Here is a 21,217-nt window from a genome sequence, read left to right as displayed (position 1 = left end):
ACCACAACTGTTTGGTTACCCATATTCTTCAAAATATCTTCTTTTGTGTTTAGCAGAACAAAAAAAAAATCACAATTTGGAATAACCTGAGGGTGAGTAGTAAATGATGACAGAATTTTTTGGGTGGGGGTGAACTATCCCTTTAAGTTAAGCTGTCAGTCAGCCCTGCTAAAAAAACATTTCATTCATTTGACTAGTTAAAATAGCTAGATAAGGTTTTATTTTGCCGTTTTATTTGCAATGGCCTATGTTGTCTTACTGTTGCAGGAGAGGAGTTGTAAATTAAAACAAACAGTTTTTTGTCAAAGAGAAAAAAAAACGATAAAACATTCAAATTTCATTGGTGATTGACGCGGGGAGGGGTTATATTTGAATCTGATTGGCCAGTCGAGTTACAACCACGCCTCGTCACGCCCCCTTTGTCCGGGTTTGTGTGGTGGTGTAAAGTTTTCTCTGTAAACCCCTTCGGTGAGTCAGAAATTAATTTGAAAGCGAACAGTTTTAGTTAATCGGTTCTTACACCATGTTTGGATTTAACTGATTTGTGTTATTGACTCTGTTGGTTGTTAGACGAGGAACCCAGAGAAGGATCGGTGGGGAATCGGAGGAGTTGAAGTGAGTATGATGACTGAAGTTTGGCCCGTAACGGCCGTTAAGACAGAGCCGCGCGACACAACAAAATGAACATATCAACTGAAAAGCCATAATGTAAAACTACAGCGCGCGCGGAGATCTGGCATATTATGATTTCATTGAAATGAAACATGGGTTGTTTTTAGTTATTTTTAAAATAATTTCTCTCCCTTGTCCTAGAGTGATAATGATAATACATTTGTATTATTCTACAAGCGATAGTGTAATGTTTGTGCTTTTCCTCTCTGGTTTTGTTTAGCTTTGTAACGTTACTATAACGTTAACTTACAGAAGTAACTTAAGTGTTACGCTTGTTAAACTAAAGGGTGGTGTTTTTATGTGCTTTATAACGTTAACGTTACCTTCCATATGGATTGTGTACATATTTTGCGCGCTTATTCCTGGGCTTTCATTTATTGTTTGCTTTGGGAGTGAGACATGGGTGAGACTGTATACTGCTTTATGAATGACGCCGTGATATTGGCTTACCGTACGCTTTTTATTCATTATATACTTATATCTATCTTCAGACCAATATCTATCTTATTCAAAATGCTCTATGGCCAACATGCCTATTCTCCTGGCACAATGTAATGGAAAACTCTGTTGAATATGGCAAGTGTTTACTTGTAACTGCTTACAAGACACACTTTCTGTGTGTATAAAGGATCATTAAAAGCTACCCCCTGTAATAGCTGTCAAGTGACAGTCATAATGTGATGGCAGTGCAGTCATCAACTTCCTGTGTGTCATGGAAGGTGCAAGTTTGTGTCTGTCTTCTTCCTAACCTCTGTTCATGCCTCGTCTTGTCAAACTAACCTGCCTCTGAGGTAGTATGAGAACCACACAGCTGTTTTTCTGTTAGAATTATGACGCACAAACCAGTTTTGCAACTGACTCTGTGTTTTGGCGTTCATTTTGTTTTTCAGAATGATGAAAGGGAATACAATGGATTTGAAGTTGTTTGGCACAAATGTTGTGACATGTTTTAGCAGGCCGTTTATTAGCTCTCTTGATTGAGACTGATTGTGTCTCCCTTTTGTTGTTGTTGTCGTCGTCAAGAAAATGTTGCTCTTCACCATTTACCAAGGGTTATCTTGTTCTGATTCATGCCGTTTAGACTTTAGTCTGGGAGTTGTGTTGTTCTTTTAATTATAGAGACCAGTGTTTGTGATGTAATCAATTTGTGATTGGTTAAAATAGTACAACTGTGCCCTCCCACTTTGTTGGCAGCCTTGGTCCCAGAATAAATTTTTCCATAGGGATTTAAAAAAAACTAAAACACTTCCATTATAGCATCATAAGCCATGAACTAAAACTAAAAATGTGGTGAATCTTAACATTAGAAACTTAAAACATATTTGAAAATAGGACTGTGTACAGGGATAGTTCGCTAAAAATTTAAATTATGTAATTTACTCACCCTTATGTTGTTCCAAACCTGTATGAGTTTATTTCTTCTGTTCAACACAAAAGATGATATTTTGAACAATGTCTGTAACAGGTTTGGAACAATGTAAGGCTGAGTAAACAATGACAGAATTTATTTTTGGATGAACTATCCTTTCAATGGCTTTAATGAGGGAAACTACAATCACATGACTCATTGCACAAATATCTAAGGAGTACATAGGGAGACCAAGGTCAAGGCCCGTCCAAATCCAATGTTAGCTTCACTTCCTGTCTCCTGAGATGCCTTCATCTAATTTATTTTTGAAGGCAGCATAGATGTGTCCTTCACTGCCTTTGATATCCCACAATCTTGTGATTTCCATTCTGTGACAATTGAGCTAGAAAGATTTCTACTTTTAATGTTATTATTTCTAGCTTGAAATTTATATTGTAGTTATTAAATGTTCACTTAGCCTATATTACACCATTTACGGTGCTTCATGGGAATATACAAATCGCACAGTTAGCTAACAATGAATTAATTTTACGGCAGAAACCATGAGCTCATTGAAGTAATTCTTACAAGTTGTGAACAGAATGATTACAATTAGTTTATAAGTTTAAAAATGAAAGGGATTTTTACTCTTTTTTTTTTTAACTCATTTAATAGGGCTGTACGATATTGAAGAAAAATGCGATATGCAATACCTTGTTAAATAATGCGATATGCGATACGATATTGCTTTGAGTGTGTAAAATCTATTTAAATGATATTTTAAAAATTATTTAAAAACTGAGAATGATACCATTTATGGGTTTCTTTCTGGGAAAAGAAAACATCGCTACAACTTCTGAAAGTGACCAGCGGTGTTTTAGCAAAAATGAATGTCACAAATCTGACAATGTAATTTTAACATCAATGTAAACAAACAAAAAATGTAATGCCAATATTTAAATACCAAAAACTCTTTGACTTGACTTGGTAATATATAGTTATATCAGCTTAACTTAACATCAAGAACATCCAGGTGAACAAAGACACATGAACTAGGGGTGGACGATTATTTTTGTTATCTTAATTTTAAGTCTTCTTCACATAAATTAAATATACACTGAATCATAATAAAGCTACAAAGGTTATTCAGCCAAGATCACTGAGTGATTCTCTTTGTCTTTTGTTGTTTGACTGACAGCGGCAGGTTTACTGTATTAGCAGGCTGTCACTTTAAGACCTAATGCACGGATCCTATTGACACGCATTCGGTTTCTTTCCCCAACTGATATCGTTTACTTAAAGCATAACCGCCTGTGTTTACATGAATACTTATCAAGACAGCCATTTTGACATAACTGTGTGTGTATTTGACCGTTTATGTGTGTAACAAGACACAAAACGGAACTGAAGGGATCACACGCTTTCAGAGAGGCGGCTTGTGCGCACGTTTCGGTGTGTGTGTCAGACAGCAGATAGCGCGAGACTGCGAGGAGTTGTTTTTCACAAGTTATTGCGTTTAATAACTCCTTTTAACGTCAAGCAAGTCAAATAAGTAACAGTCGTGTGCTCAGTCTATTCTCTGCTATATGCGTCGGCCTAAAACATACACTTTTCACTATGTTGAAGTAGCCTATTAAAATCATTCAGTACATTTGCGAAATTTCGATATATTGTGCAGCCCTATCATTTAAATCCAGTTTTCTCTGTAACAATATGAAAGGAAATGTTTCATGTTGGTTTTAACTTTTAATACAATGTATAAAAATCATTGTATTGAAATGTCAATTCACCCTATTTTGTAAATTCATTTTTTAGATCTTATTGTGAATGATTCAAATGTTTATTTATTTATTTTCACCTGGGAATTTTGGATCAAAATGTCATAACATCAGAGGAAAATAAGTATGACTCCAGTCTTTTCATCTGCTTATACCTTACCTCTCCACCATCTACTGCAAGGTAGATGCATTACATTTTGAGTGCAACACTCACATCTCAATACCCAATCAACACATTTTTTTTTCATTTACAATCTGTTACACTCAAAAGTATGTCACATTACTGAAGAAAGATCTGTCGCAACTTCCAATTTGTTGTGACTTTAATTATGCACAAGAAAAGTATGACAAACCACAACAACATTGTGCATTATTTGCATTCTGTCTATCTAAAATGAGAAATATAGACTGAATATTTTGTGAACGTGGCTCTATGGTTCCTCAAGCTGATTATCTTGTATCTGGATTAGTTCGGCAATGACAAACCAGCTTTCCAAATGTCACAGAGGTGTAATATGTTTGAAAGTGGCCGACAGTCACCATTAGAGTTGAAAATGTTGTTGTTTTTTTCTTGCTATAATTCTATGTGGATTTGTAAGAGAAGGGTGAACAAAACTCTTCTTGTCACAAACTTGAAAGCGTTTTTCATGCTTTGGTACTGGCCTGCATGCCTGGCAGATATTCAGCTGTGTTTATGGGCTGATCGCTCTTGCTTTCTCTCTTGTTGTTGGGCCCCCTTGGTTTAGCTTTCACATACACAACGCTGCTGACACACACACTTAATATCTGCCTCCCTTGCATGTGTCTGCCGCTCAGTGGGTGTTGCCATGGCATTACACACAGAATGAGGGTTCACACTCGACATCTTGTGTTCTCTTCACAGAGAGCTCCGGAAGAGCATCCTGGACAAAACACACAACACACACAAACACACACTTCCCAGACCCATTGCTGTGGTGAATATAAGTCTGGATAAGCTCATCTGTAGCACCCTGGACTCCGCAACTGGAAAACATCACACAGACTTCGGACGTGTTTGCAAAAACTTAAGTTCCCAATTTTTTGGACTTTTTTTCTTTTCTTTCTGGGATTCAATTCACTGTTCCCTGATGGATTACTTTCTGGACTTGCCTGGGATCAGTACTTCATAATGCTCTTCAATGGCTGTGAGCAGTGCAGTGGTTAGCATGCAGAATGAGAACCGAACCTTTGTCCACTACAGGTAGGCATGCGACACTTGAATGATATTTTCTTGTAGTTGTAATGCACCTTCTTTGGAGCTAGTCCAGTATTAACTCGTTCGTAAAGACACTTTTTCATGCTTAGGATCTGAAGTGGACCAAAATTGTATTCACATAGCACTTAATCATAAAGTTTTTATTTAGCGCTGTATTAGATGAACAGGTTACAAACATGTCCCTTGTCTCCACTGATTTAATACCTGAAAATAAGGATATAAGCAAATTAAACGGTTCAATAAATCATTGCTAATTGCTTGCCATAACTTTATCTCCCTTCATGTTTTAAAAATAAGTTTCGATTGGGACAATGCATGACTGACTCAATCTGATATTGTGAATGATATCTAATGGCAAAGTAAAACCAAAATGTTGGATCAAAATGTTAGATTTAACACTTCCAAGTTGGTGTGTGTGTGTGTGTGAGGGAAAGCATATGTGCCTTAATTTGCTCAATATTTAATAACGACTGAATCATTTATGATAATTGTCTGTATTCTATTCTGCAGCCCTTGAGTTTAGTTGTTTTTTATCTTTTCGTCAGTCCTCGGCAAACATCTGTCACTCATAGCAATTAAGCCAATTTTAGCCTATGCTATCTCTAAGAGCATAGAAATACACTTATTTAGTTTGTGAGTCCCTGGTACAAACTAAATGGATTTTGCACGTTATGTTAAGATTAATCATACCAATGTGCAGTAATTTTCAGAGATCGTTTGAAACAAACTACACTGTTTCTGAGCGTCTTTTATGCAAATTAGTACATTATAATGTTCTAGAATCTAGATGAACACGCTCGACTCTAAATGTTGTAATGTATTGATCAGTGACGTGATGAAATGAGCATTGCATTGAAGAGTTTCATGCAATGCAGCGGGTCTAATCTCACTAGTGTTTCTCTCTGTGCGCACGCTAATCACACACGACCGTGGAAAGCAGAAACGCAATCAGATTAGCTGCTCAAGTGCTGAGCATCACAGTATTTGCCAAAGCCATCTTCAACCTCTGCCCTCAAAGACATCCAATGTGGACAACTGCTGTGTAGAATATTCTTTTTAAAATCATTTGAGCCTGTAGTAGTGTAATTCAGGCTGAAGAATTTGGTTGATTGGCAAGCCTCATCGGGATGTATGTGTGTTTGGGACGGTTGGTTTTGGAGATTACAACCCCATCAGAGAACTTTTTAAGGAGACATCGAAGCATTTTAGATGCCTTTCACATGTCCAGTTTTCTTTGATTGTGTGAGGCCAGGCGGCGCCAGGTAGGCCCTCCACAAACTCTAATGGACTAGTTGTTATTATGTGTAGGGATTAATCTACCCTGAAGAAATGGTGGTTAAATATTTGCGAGGCCTCATAAATTATGCAGTATCCGGTAGATTTCTGAAGGATGTCTCTGTTGGGTCTTTTTACCTTTCAACGGGTTAGATTGAATTAAGTTGCAAGGAGTTTCAAGGACCCTATGCTGACCAGTATTAGATTAATAATACTAACAACATGATGATAATCCATGGATGTGTGATTTTTGATTTATACCATAACATCATATGAAAAAAGCCTGAAATCAACCTGAAATTGTGTGCGCACAACTTGTTTTTTGATTATAAATTGTATCCTATTATATGACTACATTCTATTTTCAGACATTTTTATATTTCTTGTTTTACATAAGAAATGGAGATCAAATTAAACCTTAGTCGCTCATTTTAAGTTTCAACTTTTTAAAATGTATAAAATATATCCAGATGTAGATCTTGCACAATGAGACTTTCCCATCACAAAGGACTCAATAGCCTGTCATGGCAGCCATTTCATGTCATTTAGTTGAATTTTCCTATTGTTTGATTATGAATATGTTAGACTCATAAATGGTGCACTGTCTGGGTATTTTGTATGCTTCCATAATGACAGCATCCTACCTTGTTTTATTTCTACTGATGTTCATGCAGAGACATTAAAAAGCTTGTCAACCATTCAAAAAACTGTTTGTGCTGCCCTCTGTAGGATGGAGGCATCCTGTTTGGACCTGGCTCTGGAGGGGGAGCGTCTGTGCAAGGTCGGGGATTATGGCGCCGGCGTTTCTTTCTTTGAGGCCGCCATGCAAGTTGGCACAGAAGACCTGCAGGTTCTAAGTGCCATCTACAGTCAGCTGGGCAATGCCTACTTCCACTTGCAAGACTACAGTAAAGCTCTGGAGTTTCACCACCATGATCTTACTCTAACTAGGTATACTCGCACAACTTTTTAGCAATTGTAGTATCCAGAGTGCTATACTACACTACTGTTCAACAGTTTGGGGTCAGTAAGATTACCGATTGTTTTGATTTAATTAACTGCGTGAAGACACTGAGTTATATAATGTCTGTTGCCAATGGCTGTTATGTTGCCATGGTGTGCGTAGAGGGTTGCATTATATTGGATTAACATTAAAACAGACAGCCTTGCATCAGGAATATTAGGCTGCTGTCACTTTAAGAGCTGCACAGCTGTCTGTTTTAATGTTAATCAGACAACAAAATAAAAAAATCACTCACTGCTCTTGACTAAATAACTGTATTTAATTGAAACACCAGTGTTATCTTACATTTGATTACTTTATTACTGTATTTTTGATCAAGTAAATGCAGCCTTGGTGAGCATGTCTTCTTTCAAAAACAAAACAAATAAAATGTTTTTAATGATAATTGTATAATATTTTTATCAAATGTTATGTTGATGACAGCACTATGTTCTGATTTATTCTCTCAGGACCACTGGGGATCGGCTTGGTGAGGCCAAAGCCAGCGGTAACCTGGGGAACACATTAAAGGTTTTGGGACGCTTTGATGAGGCAGTGGTCTGCTGCCAGAGACATTTAGATATTGCCAGGGAATTGGGCGACAAGGTGAGTGATCTATTCTATCGACACAATAGACCATACCTTACCATAATGGAATATATTACATTTTACATTTAGCATTATGCAAGGATGCTTTCATCCAGAGCAACTTGCAAATGAAAAACATGACTAGCAATTCCTCCTGATGAGACAATAGAAAGCTCTGAAATTTTCTGGAAAAATTAGCTTGCAAACTGACAAACAAATCAGGTGTGTTAACAGTCAGTAAAATAATAGATGCAGACAGGATCTGGTTAATGCTTGTTGTAAATGTAAATTAATCATTGCTGAATATTTCAATCAAACATTTGTACAAATCTCATCAATAAATTACCAGATTGTTGTTGTTTACCCTAAAATCAAAGAAGTAAATTGTTAATGAGAGATTTTTGTGAGCATAATGAGTTCTGTGAAGTGTACTTGGAGATTAACATCTAGGGTTCATAGTATGTAGGGTTTTTGTTTGTTTCTCTTATTGAATTAGCTATTTTCCTAAAGGTGGGGCAGGCCAGAGCACTTTATAATTTTGGAAATGTGTACCACGCCAAGGGAAAGAGCATCTGCTGGAGCGGAGCAGAACCTGGAGACTTCCCTGAGGAGGTCATGACAGCACTTCGAAAAGCCGCTGAATATTACGAGTGAATATCCCACCAACGCTCACATAAGTGGACATTGTTTGCATGTGTGGTACAGAGTTTGTACATCCTCTTTCCTTTCTCCAATTGCTCAGGGCAGACCTGTGTATTGTGAAGGAACTTGGAGACAGAGCAGCACAGGGGAGAACTTATGGAAACCTGGGGAACACATACTACCTGCTAGGAAACTTCAGGGATGCAGTGGCCTCTCATGAACAGGTGAGTGTTCTGTGTCATAAATTAAAGAGTGTAAGGCAGTGCAAATCACTCACACTGCACGGTGTGTGAACCATTTGTCTTCCAGCGTCTGCTTATCGCTAAAGAGTTTGGTGACCGGTCTGCAGAGAGGAGAGCCTACTGCAACCTTGGAAACGCTTGCATATTCCTTGGGGAGTTTGAGAGGGCTGCAGAACATTACAGGTGAGGGTAATATTTTTGTTGGTGTTTTTTTTTTTTTTTTGAGAGGGAGAGGGAGCGATTCTGACATACTCCAAGTGTCTGCACTACTTCTGACATAAAGCGAACATAGCAAAATTCCATTTATCCTTCGTCACATCTGGTGTAGACAACCTCAAGCACTAAACTTCAGTTGCAGGGCTCGACAATAACGCTTTTGTCTGGGACAGGTGGATTTTGTTGAAGGGGCAAGTGAAAGAGAATTTTACTTGCCCGACCAGACAAGTAGCCTGATAAAACGTCATTAAAAAAAATAACTTGGGAATCACCAAAATGCAATAATGATTCTGCATTCATTAGTGTAAGTGGCGATCGATAGTAGATAATAATATATAATGTATAATGAACTGACGCTGTTGACACTCGCGCAGCCTCTCGAGGAGAAATCTAAACAAATGTGCACCGCTCACACAGAGAAACTCAGTTAACGCACTGCCATAAAAATGTAGAAATGTGGAGTTTATTTATATTTATAACATGATACAGTTGCAACGTCACATTACCAAGAGTGCTGTTTTCCTGAATAACATCACGACTGAAAATGACACTGATTTCATATGACAGTTCCATAAACAATTATTAACATTAAGTCAATTTAAGTCTTAAATATTGAGTGTTTTTGTTCTATTTCAGCAGCGAAAATAGTTCCAAACAAAGATCACAGCAGAACGCGTCACCGCAACAGCGTGTTAGTGAATGATTCAGCGTTTTGAATGAATCGGTTGAATCAAAGATTCATTGACCTATTCGTAAACGACTGCCTCATTCTTGAATGAATCATCCGTTTGAATGAATCGACTCACTCATTCAGACGGTCATCTGCCGCCACCTACTGGCGTTTTAGTTTCATGTTTAAACATTCTTTCCAACTTTTCTTATTTGTATATTCAAAAAATATTTAAAACAATCTCATAACATTATTTAATGCAGTTGTAATTTTTCAGTGTAAATTATTTAATTTGATTGGTAACAGCCAGTGTTGTCTTCTAATTTAATTTATTGATCAAATTTAAGAATATAAAACGAAAGCTGAAGCATAGCCTTTATTTAATAAGATTAGGAGAAAAATGCCCTTTATAAAAGGTAAAAATATCACAAATATGCAGATTTAAATATGTCAAAGCTGATTGAACACTGGTGAGAATATATCTTCAGAATACATTTTATTTACAACACACACAAAAAAAAAACAAGCTAATTTTTTACTCAGACAAGTGAATGACCGATTTACTTGTCCGAAGGATAAACACGTGAACAAGTTTAATGTCGAGCCCTGAGTTGGTTCATGTGTTGGAATTGCAGTATGCGGATGATTGTGCTCTAGTATCACATACTCCCAGAAGATTTACAGTCTACTCTTAAAGCTGCTGTTAGAGCATACACAGGGTTCCCGCGGGGTCTTAAAAGCATTTGAATTGATTAATTTGGAAATAATACCTTAAAAAGACTTTAAAAAGTCTTGAATTTTGATGTCTGGGTCTTAAAAATAACCAATAATTGAGAACGCAGCCCCGGGTCACAGTACAAAATACTGCGAACACATGATGCCTTCAGTTAATGAAGATCACGCACTACAGCAGTGTTTCCCAACCGGGGTGCCGTCTGACGAGAGCAGGGGTGCCATGTAAAAGTCCAAATATATATATATTTTTCTTCACATTTTTCAAATAATTCTCTCTTTGTAAACTTTGTTCGATGCATGCTACTGCTGCCGTATGTTCGAATATGACCAGTCATTTTCGCCGTCATCACCCGGGTGTAGTGCACGCGCGCTGTGAGAAAATTTGTCTCTGTGCACTCATCCGAAAGCGCGCACACGTCTCACAGCGTGAAAATATTGAGTTCTCTTTCAAGTCTCGCTCTTGAACGGACAAACTCACACAAAAAGTATGTCAACATGTCCATCTTGATGAGTATTCTAGCAGACATAGTCTGTATATTACTATACCGTAAATCCTCTAATATTGGCCTGTATTCCATTAGCGGCCGGGTCTCCAACATTGGCCGGTCTCGCTGTCACCGAAGGTAAATAAAGGCCGGTCTCTAATAGCGGCCGGGGCTATTATTAGAACCAACGTTTTTCTGGGCAGGCCTCAACATTATGCTTGCTTGTGATAGTAACATACAAGTACCACAGGGTACTGGTCATGTCAATCACCCAGACATCCCAAGTCTCCCGCATATTTATAGCGGCTCCCTGATGCCCGCAAATTAGTAAAATTCTCCCGCAATCTAGAGCGAGCGAGCAAGAGCGCGCATGCGAGACACAAACTGTGCACGCGCGCACGGCAGAGAGGGAGAGAGAGCGAGAAACCTTACGTGTGTGTGCTAGTGTGCACCTAATGAAGCGCATGTAAGACGGAGTGCGTCCTGATTGGCTTGTTTCGGTAAGTCAACCAATCAATTGTCAGTGTGGGCGGGCTTTTATCTCTTCTCCCGAACCGAATTAATCAGTTCAGTGTATCTAGAAACTGGAGTGCCATGGCAGAGGGAGAGTGCCCCAAAAAACGAAAGTATAAAGTATAAACATAATGACAATCTTGCACGCTCTACAGTTTGTAACTAACATGTTATGGTTGAGTTAAACAAGTTTCATTTCATGTGCATATTTTTCAGGTCGGCTAGTTGCCAAGGCTACATGAAAACAACAAACTCCTTAGACCTGTTTAAAGTTGCAATGAAATATAAATAAAAGCAGTTTACATAAATAGTATAAGCAGCTTATGTAAATAGTTAAAGTGATCTACATAATTTTAGGAGAGATACCTCCCTGAAATGACTTTTTTCAGGTTGGGATGTCTGATCACCTCACTCTTGACTCGCACGTGAGACTTCAGTCACCGGGTCCGGTAGGCTAACGTTTACGGCGCGAGGATGAGAACAGACGCGCAGCGGTCAGCGGAACATGAGGAGGACGAAAAGGAGCTGTACAATAATTAACTTGTTGTAGAGGCTGGCGCGAGTGATGAGGAGTTTACAGGGAGAGATGAAAAGGAGGAGGAAACTGAGGAGGACGAGTATTAAACAGAATTGGAGGATTTTTTTTTTTTATAACTTCAAACCAAACGAGACAGGAATGGTTAAACTTTGGAGCGGTAAGGTGTCTGTTGCCTTTTGTTATGAATCAATATCCTAATTATCACCGTGTATGGTTAAGTGTTTACAATGCACTACCGGTAGCCTATGTTTGCTACGTTTTTGTTACCATATTTCTACACTGGAATTTAGCCTGAATTACCGGTATTTGTTGTTAATGTTCTGTATGCATACCATAATGTTATGGTAACTGTACGTTTTCAATAAATGAACCTAGTATTTTATAGGTTGAAATAGACGCAAAATCTCATTTTTAGTCATTCTACTGGTAGTTTGATTTGCTCAAATAGAAATTGAGGCCTGCCTCTAATTCTGGCCTCCTTCCAATAAAGGCCTGGACCGCGATGCGCTTGAGTAAAATAAAGGCCCGGGCCTATATTAGAGGATTTACGGTACATTAAATTTTTCAACTAAACATCGAAATACATCTAAATAATAAACTAAATTAACCATTTAAACTAAATTACTGATCAAATTATTGATCTAAAGCCCACACTGTCACTGTATGATACTTGAAATTTTTCCAGAATGGCTATACAGCTGAATAAAATTATGCTGCATTATTTTCCTGTTTAACACTGTAAAGCTGCTTTGAAACAATCTGCATTGTTAAAAGCGCTATATAAATAAAGTTGACTTGACTTGACTTGACTATATGCCTTAAGTAAACTTTATACAGTCGAGAAAGACGACGCATATCCGAGCATTAGGTCTTAAAGGGGCAGTAGCCTTTACTGCTGTCTGTTTAATGTCAAACAACAAAAGACAAGGACATCACTCACTGCTCTTGATTGAATAGCTTTTGTAAGTTTAATAGGATTAATCTTTAATTTATACAGTCAAATATGCAATGTTATTTTACGTTTGATCAATTTCTGTACCTTAAAACTAATGTTAGACGTAGGCCTACCTGAAAAGCATAGTTTATTTTATTAGTATCTTTGCTCAATAGTATTTATTTGTGCTGCTGCTTGTATTTAAAATATTTTTTCTTATTATTTTCTTTATTTTTATTTGACAGTAGTCCTTTTTTCCCTGAACATAGCAAATACTGAACCATACCGAAACCGTTAACCTAAAACCGTGATACAAACCGAACCGTGAGCAAACTGTACCGTTACACCTCTAGCGTAACGTATGCGAGGGGGTGCCACAAAATTGAGAACATTTTCAAAGGGTGCCATGACTGAAAAAAGTTTGGGAAACACTGGACTACAGCACCACAACCATAGACTGCAACACAACACAGACCTCAAAGAGAGAAAAAGAGTGTTCAGCACCACTAATTTAAATCTACCCACAAAGATGGCTGTTTATCGGGCAATCTACCTCACCACCCTTCGGTATGGTTGTGAAACATGGACCATCTATGCTCGACATCTGAAAATGTTGGAATATTTCCACATTAGATGCCTGCAACGCATCCTCAAAGTGACATGGCAAGATCAAGTGCCACACTGAGATCCTGCAAAAAGCTAACTGTTGGAGGTAAAAAAACACAATTAAAGGGCTGTCTGTGCAGCAGTGATCCTGAGGTGGAGCCGCTGTATCAGGGTCCCACACATACTCCCTCTGCCGCAGACTCAATCACAAGCAAAGCTGCCAATCCTGATGTTCCACCCCATTTTATAACATCAAATAACGAACTAAAGCCAAACTTACTGGAAAAATTAGCACTTGAAAATACGTCAGTGTGATAAGAACTACATAAAATGACCAACCGTCCTTGGGGATTTTCACAATTTGAGCCTGATGCATCTTGACATTGTCATCCTGGAAAAAGGCCATGATGTGCCTTCGTACATGGTTGTTTAAGAAATGAAAAGCTACACAATTCATCAATTTGGGTTAGAAGAACTGTTGCCAAACATACAACATGCTAGAAACATAATCATCACTGCAATATGCAATTATGATCCAATCATAGACTCAAATCCAAACAGCGACTTTGATATACCAATACATAAAATACAATACAATTTCAATACGTAGGCATATACTGTATAAAATAGAACATGTCTTGAGTATTTTACTATTTTGTAGCTGAATGTGCCCCAGCCTGTTTAATTAATAGTTTGAGAGATGCAGGATTTAATTTGATTGTGTTGGTTTGTATGAACATGCATTATACATTTTATTTATGTAGACCTTAAAGTCTTACATTTGATTTTTGATTTTAATTTGATTTCTGAGCTCTGACCGTGATAGTAATCTGAATGCAGGAAGGCTCTGCAGTTGGCTCGGCAGCTGAAGGATCTGGCGGTGGAGGCTCAGGCCTGCTACAGTCTGGGTAACACATACACACTGCTGCAGGACTATGAGAGAGCTATCGACTACCATCTCAAACATCTCATCATTGCTCAGGACCTCAACGACAGGTGCTTTCACACATTAGTAGTAGTAGAAGAATGAATTGATACTTGCACACAAAACTTGTGTGTAATCATCAGTTCTTGATGTATATTAATTTGCATACTAAGTATGAAGAACGTGTTTTCTGCAGGATTGGTGAAGGCAGGGCCTGCTGGAGTTTGGGAAACGCACATACAGCACTAGGGAATCATGACCAGGCTATGCACTTTGCAGAGAAGCACTTAGAAATCTCAAAAGAGGTATGTACAGCTGCAGCAGACCCATTGGTAGCTAGACTTTTGGATTTTTGTCAATGAACTACAGGCAAACACAAAGATAGCCAAAGTGATGGTTTTTTTTTTTTATAGAAATGCCCTGATTTTCTTTTATACAGACTGGAGATCGTAGCGGTGAGCTCACTGCTCGCATGAATGTCTCTGATCTTCAGATGGTGCTCGGCCTCAGTTACAGCACAAACAATTCAGTCCTGTCGGAGAACAAAGAGATCGACTACAACCTGCACGGTACACCACTTCCTTCAGAAGTAGCATCTCAGGATCTTCTGTATAGTTATTCTCAACAATAAAATTGTGATAAAGAATAAACAAGTGTTTGGTCATTGCCTTGATTGATTGATCAGCATTAAAATCAGTATGGTTGATTTTTCCAGGAGCGAGACCCAGGATGAGCCGACGGCACAGTATGGAGAACCTAGAGCTGCTGAAACTCACACCTGACAAGATCAACATGAATGTGAGTGCAGCTGAATGCTCAAATCCTTCGATCAGTAGAGTGCATTTATTTGATTCATAAGCTATATGTATAGTCATCATCGAGCATAAATCCATGTTTTCAGATCTCGGCATCATGATTCGTTGAGTAATTGAATCTCTGTCCTGCAGGGTCAGAAGTGGACCAGTGACATCCTCTTCAAGCAGACCAAATCCACAATGGCCAAGTCGTCCTCAAAGCTCTCTTTTGTCAATCGTTTCCGAGGAAAAAAGCACAAACTGCAGAGCAGCTCCAGTAAAATCCTGCAGGATACCAGCAACACGCGGGAAGCTCCGCAGAACAAAGTACTTTTAGCACCTTTACTAAAACAAATAGAATACTCAAAAAACATAATTACACGTACAAAACTTGTACAGCATTTATTAATCATAGTAAATGTAAATCTCAGCATTTACTGATACATTTTTCAGATCAAAAGTTGATAATGCACTGTGAACATGAACATTTTTATTAATTAAAGGGATAGTTCACCCAAAAATGAAAATTAGCCCATGATTTACTCACCCTCAAGTCATCCTAGGTGTATATGACATTCTTCTTTCAGACGAATAAAATCGCAGTTATATTACAAAAGTCCAGGCTAATCCAAGCATTATTATAGCAGTAATAGTTGCTCTGTTTTTGAAGCCCATAAAAAATGCATCTGTCCGTCAAATAACGTGCTCCACGTGGCTCCGGGGTGTTAATAAAGGCCTTCTGAAGCGAATCGATGCGTTTGTGTAAGAAAACTATCCATATTTAAAACTTTTTATCAAGTTAAGTTTCGGCTGACAGCCTTCCGTGTTCAATTTATGGAAAAGGTGTAGAAAGGTCCTCTGCTGATCGAAAGACTAATGTGACCAGGTCCGCTCGTCATGACGTCACGTACGCATCTTGAGTTTCACTTTCAACATTCAACACTTTTCCACGGAAGGCGATGGGCTAGAACTTTACCTGATAAAGTTTGAAATATGGATATTTTTCTTACACAAACGCATCGATTCGCTTCAGAAGGCCTTTATTAACCCCCCAGAGCCGCGTGGAGCACGTTATTCGATGGACAGGGGCATTTTTTATGCACTTCAAAAACAGAGCAAATATTACTGCAATTCTAATGCTTGGATTAGTCTGGACTTTTGTAATATAACCTAGGATGACTTGAGGGTGAGTAAACTATGGGCTAATTTTCATTTTTGGGTGAACTATGAGGGGCGGCAGTGGCTCAGTGGTTCATGTAGGTTGTCTACAAACCGGAAGGTTGGTGGTTCGATCCCCGGTTCCACCTGACCAAGTGTCGGGGTGTCCATGAGCAAGACACCGAACCCCAGCTGCTCCCGACGAGCTGGATGGCGCCTTGCATGGCTGACACCGCCGTCGGTGTATGAATGAGTGTGTGAATGTGAGGCAAAAATGTAAAGCGCTTTGGATGGCCGTAGGTCTGTTAAAAGCGCTATATAAATGCAGTCCATTTACCATTTAACTATCCCTTTAACATTAACAATAACAATTTTAGGACTTTAGCTTATTCACCGTATCCCCCAGAGTTAGATAAGTCCATACATACCATTCTCATCTCCGTGCGTGCCATAACTCTGTCTGACGCACCCACTGCTAGCCTACTGCTCAATAAGTGACAAAATAAAGGCAACATTTTCCTATTTACATGTTGTGATGTGTATAGTTACATTGTGTACTAAGACAGACGGAAAATGTATGATATTACGCAGCGCCTGAAAATAGTCCCCAGCACGCTCTCTGTGCAAGCAGGCTGTCACGTTGGTTATGTTGATGGAAGTTAGCCTATTTTCAGGCGCTGCATAATATCATTGCGCCGCTGCACCCATGGTACGGCAGCAAAGTTCCTTGATTACTACGCAGGAATGAGAGAATAGTTCCTAGCCATATCGGTCTAGAAAATTGCAACTTTTCATTTTCCGTCGGTCTTAGTACACAATGTAACTATACACATCACATAAATAGGAAAATTTTGCCGTTATTTTGTCACTTATTGAGCAGTAGGCTAGATGGAGCCAATTACCTCCAGTCTTTGTGCTAAGCTAGGCTAGCGGTGGGTGCGTCAGACAGAGTTATGGCACACACGGAGATGAGAATGGTGTGTATGGACTTATCTAACTCTGGGGGATACGGTGAATTAGATAAAGTCCCAAAAAAGTTGCTGTGTTCCTTTTAACCTTTGTTAGTTCATGTTAGTTAAAGGGATTGTTCACCCAAAAATTAAAACTTTGTCATAATTTACAAGAGTTTAGTTGTTCCAAACCTGTATGAAGATCACAAAAGATGATATTTTGAAGAATGTTGGTAACCAGACAGTTGACTTCCATAGTAGGGGGGAAAAGTCAATGGCTATCGTCAACTGTCTCGTTACCCACATTCTTCAGAATATCTTCTTTTGTGTTCAAAAGAAGAAAGAAACATATATAGGTTTGGAACAACTTCAGAGTGAGTAAATGATGACAGAATTTTCATATTTGGGTGAACTATCCCTTTAATGCATTAACTAATGTTAACAAAGGAGACCTTATTCTAAAGTACTACCAAAATTACTTTGTTAATTGACGTTCCTGATCTTATTGAGCATGATTCATGAGTGCACATTACTCCAAAGAAATCAACATCACAAAGACTCCAGTAAACCACAAACTCACATTCTAGTTTTAAGGTCTCCATTTTGGTTTGGAATGCCCCCTTTTACAATCAACCAGACATTTTTGCGTCATATTGTCAAAACCTTATTGTATTCATATTTTGAATAATTTTTTTTATATCAGTTCTTGTTTTTTAAAGTCTCTCACTTTTAGTCATTTTTAGTTGTTCAACTTAAACGTATTTTATTTCAGTTAGTTGCCAAGACAACATTTATAATTTTCATTCAAGTGGAAGTTTAATATAATATTTTATTTCAGATTTATTTCAATTAACAGATTGTAATTATTTAAATATAAACAAAGAAATCCATCATATTAAGATTTTTTTTTTTTTTGTAAATGTTTTTCTAGTTTATGTGACTCTTATATATTTTTTTGTGTTCAATTGTTAAAATGAGAGATCAGTTTGTTCTTGAGAACAGTTCATAAATTGAAAGGACTGGTTACAAAATTTCTCAGTTCTTCATAAAGGGGTTTGTTTGTTTTCCTTTATTAAAATAAACTTGCCTTGCCTTTAACCTTTGACCTTTCTGCCCTCAGCATGGAAGTACAGACATAGGAGACGAGGGTTTCTTTGACTTGCTGAGTCGTTTCCAGAGCAACAGGATGGACGACCAGCGGTGTGCCATACAGGATGGGAGGAGCCATCTGTCTCTCAATACTAGCTCCTCCTCCCCACCCACCACCCCTCCCACAACCATCAGGAAATGTTAGGAACTCTTCTTTCACATTATTTTATTTAATTTGACAATAAAGTGCCAATTAAAATGACATTGTCTCTCCAGCATTCTCAGAGTCGGCTGCAACTCCAGGTCAGGAGCCGTTTCTCAGACTGTTGTCGAGTGCTCAGGGCAGGAGGCTGGACGAGCAGAGGGCAGGAACAGAAAACAGTTTGCCCGGCCTGCGCACCCTATCCGAACACAGCAGCACTAACAGCAGACAAATGATCCTCAGCCAGGTCATGGCCAGCACAGACGCCACAGAACCCGATGACCAGTTCTTTGACATGCTCGTCAAGTGTCAGGTGAGACGATGTGTTCGTATTAACCAGAGATGAGCATCTCGTAGAAAAATAAATGGGAAAAAAATTGTAGCTGTAAGAAAGGATGTCTATTGGTTCATTTAAGCCATTCATCTCATTATCTCTTTCCGTCTCTCTCAGGGGTCCCGTCTGGATGATCAGCGTTGTGCCCCTCCTTTGCCCACCACCCGTGGCCCCACCGTCCCGGATGAAGACTTCTTCAGCCTCATCATGCGCTCACAGGCCAAGAGAATGGACGAGCAGAGAGTCACGCTGCCCTCCTGCCGCTGATCAAAAATGCACTTCCACTTCTGAACTTCATATGCAGAAATTAGCTCAATTTCTGCACACGAGTGCTACAAAACTCACGCTGGTGATCCAAGATGGTCAGGTAACATGCCATCAGTCTGAACTTTGAACTGAATTTTGGATGGCATTTCATGTACAGCTGTACTGGGCAAAATAATACTTTTGTTGTAAATAACACATTTTAATTTTTTATTGGATTTAAGCTCTTTGTACATTTGCATTTGTAAGGATTTTAAAAGTTGTTTTAGTTTAGGATGCATTGCTTTGATTATGATCACCATAGTGAATCACACAAATGTATCTTTTGATACAAGACTGCAGGTTTGTTTGTATTTATTGAATTAACATTGTTACTACAACTAGTTACCTTCCAGTTAATATGAGATTTATAATTATGACACATATCACTGTATTATTTTTGTAGTCACATTTAGTTTATTAAAAAAGTTGTTAAACTATAAATGTACCTAAAATGTCAAAGTATGATACAGTAAGATTAATTTACAACAGCTGTATAGAAATAAAACCTGTACAGAAACATTTTGGCATTGTCACCTTGTTAAATTGTCTTATCAGACAAGAAAATATATTGCAGCAGTCTAGGTGATTAAAAATAAAAGAAATTTTACAGGCAAGCAGACCATTTACATTTTCTTTAATTCCATCAATAAACATGATTTGACTAAAATACTTCTCTCTAAAACCTGTAGAAAGAGTGATTTTCTCCAGTGCATCGCCTGTAGTCATTCACAAATCATGTAAAATACTACATGTGCAATCATCTAAAAAAAGTTTGAGTCAGATAAAGGCAGATGCTTTAAAAGGTTGGGATTTTCTTCCAGAAGAATAGAGATTAAAATTTCCTTCACAGCAACACTGCCTTTACGCACGATGCAGCAGATCTTTCTCATGCTGTCCTCACTGGTTGAAGTGGGATGTGTGATCTCAGAATACATTTCTTCATGAATGACTTGCTTATGAAGCAGTTTGTCTGCAATGGCGTTCACATTCTTAACGCTTTTAATAAGACCACACCAATTTCTATCAAAAAATTGCGCTTTATCAAAGTTGACAACCACTTGTGGTGTCTTGTGTTGTGGTATATTTTGATCAGCTTTGTTTGGATTATTGTTGATTAATTCTTTCCAAATTGTTGCAGTCCATACTGATTTCTGATCATCCACTCGGCTGAGAGTCATATTGATGTCATCAACTACAGTTTGCTTGACCTGAAAGAAGTTTGGCTCAATGTCACCTCTTAGCTTGATCGCTTTGGGTTGGACAAAAGCACCAGGAACCTCGAGACTGTGTTGTTTCTTCATCTGCATTGGGGTTTCCGGTCTTGGACACTCAATTTGATGACTTGGCTTTACCTCTGTTTTAATTTTTTTTGCAACAACAGGATCTGATGGGAAAAAATACACATGGAGAATGATGGGGTTCTTTTTTGTCATGAAGATTAGTAGATCACAGTGCACTTTCACTGGTATCCCTAGTTTCATAAGTACTGTTTTAGGAGAAAAACATGGTTGTAGTATTCTGGCATGAAAACGAGTCAGCTCCACTGATTCCAAAGTTATTCCCTCATTTTCAGCACTGAGAAGCTTCACAGCATCTTTGAGAGCGGGGTCAGACTCTGCTAAACAGGCGTAATGAGGCAGATGGGCCTCCTCCAGTTTCCCTGAGATCACGGTCACATCAATCACTGGACCAATTCTCTCACACTGAAGCCTCTCCAGCTCTGCACTGAGGAAACGTCCATCCACTTCACGGTACTGAAGAGTGACGTCACCAGCACAGACCCATCGCATTCTGGTCTGGCTGCACTCGAACCGACCTGCCTGAGTGCTGATCCTGAACTTTGACCCTCCTTCATCTGTACAGACTGACGGCTCCACCTGAACCCACTGATCACAGTCAACAATGTGAACACAAGACTGACAGTGAAGATTCATTTCAGAAGGTTCAGGTGGAGAGATGTTCAGTCTAGAGAACAGA

General features: G+C 38.6%; 2 protein-coding genes across 8 annotated transcripts in view; one reads left to right on the top strand and one right to left on the bottom strand.

Annotated features, from left to right (window-relative positions):
* The first annotated feature begins 410 nt into the window (after nucleotides 1-410).
* On the top strand, nucleotides 411-19,918 carry gpsm2 (G protein signaling modulator 2). 3 transcript variants are annotated; one of them, XM_079818970.1, is made up of 16 exons: nucleotides 415-468; nucleotides 571-615; nucleotides 4,682-5,020; nucleotides 7,040-7,261; nucleotides 7,784-7,919; nucleotides 8,412-8,551; nucleotides 8,644-8,767; nucleotides 8,853-8,968; nucleotides 14,323-14,478; nucleotides 14,604-14,712; nucleotides 14,847-14,976; nucleotides 15,123-15,205; nucleotides 15,355-15,528; nucleotides 18,430-18,598; nucleotides 18,675-18,913; nucleotides 19,052-19,918. In XM_079818970.1, the coding sequence occupies exons 3-16, from the start codon at nucleotides 4,959-4,961 to the stop codon at nucleotides 19,199-19,201; spliced, it is 2,010 nt and encodes a 669-aa protein (XP_079675096.1). In that variant the 5' UTR covers nucleotides 415-468; nucleotides 571-615; nucleotides 4,682-4,958; the 3' UTR covers nucleotides 19,202-19,918. The 3 variants fall into 3 exon arrangements, with proteins under 3 accessions (XP_079675097.1, XP_079675096.1, XP_079675095.1); XM_079818971.1 differs by lacking the exon at nucleotides 4,682-5,020 and having other exon boundaries at nucleotides 411-468; XM_079818969.1 differs by lacking the exons at nucleotides 415-468; nucleotides 571-615; nucleotides 4,682-5,020 and adding an exon at nucleotides 6,028-6,297.
* Nucleotides 19,640-21,217, bottom strand: part of LOC307127619 (uncharacterized protein) — a 92,655-nt gene continuing 91,077 nt past the window's right edge. For all 5 annotated transcript variants that reach the window (XM_079818965.1, XM_079818966.1, XM_079818964.1 and 2 more), the window contains one exon: nucleotides 19,640-21,205. In XM_079818965.1, coding sequence (XP_079675091.1) covers nucleotides 20,002-21,205 — 1,204 coding nt within the window. In that variant the 3' untranslated portion in view covers nucleotides 19,640-20,001. The remainder of the gene's footprint in view (nucleotides 21,206-21,217) is intronic.

Source organism: Gobio gobio (assembly GCF_949357685.1).
Source record: "Gobio gobio genome assembly, chromosome: 6".
NCBI lineage: Eukaryota > Metazoa > Chordata > Actinopteri > Cypriniformes > Gobionidae > Gobio > Gobio gobio.
Note: the sequence above shows the minus strand (reverse complement) of the source record. Positions and strands in the feature narration are given on the sequence as shown.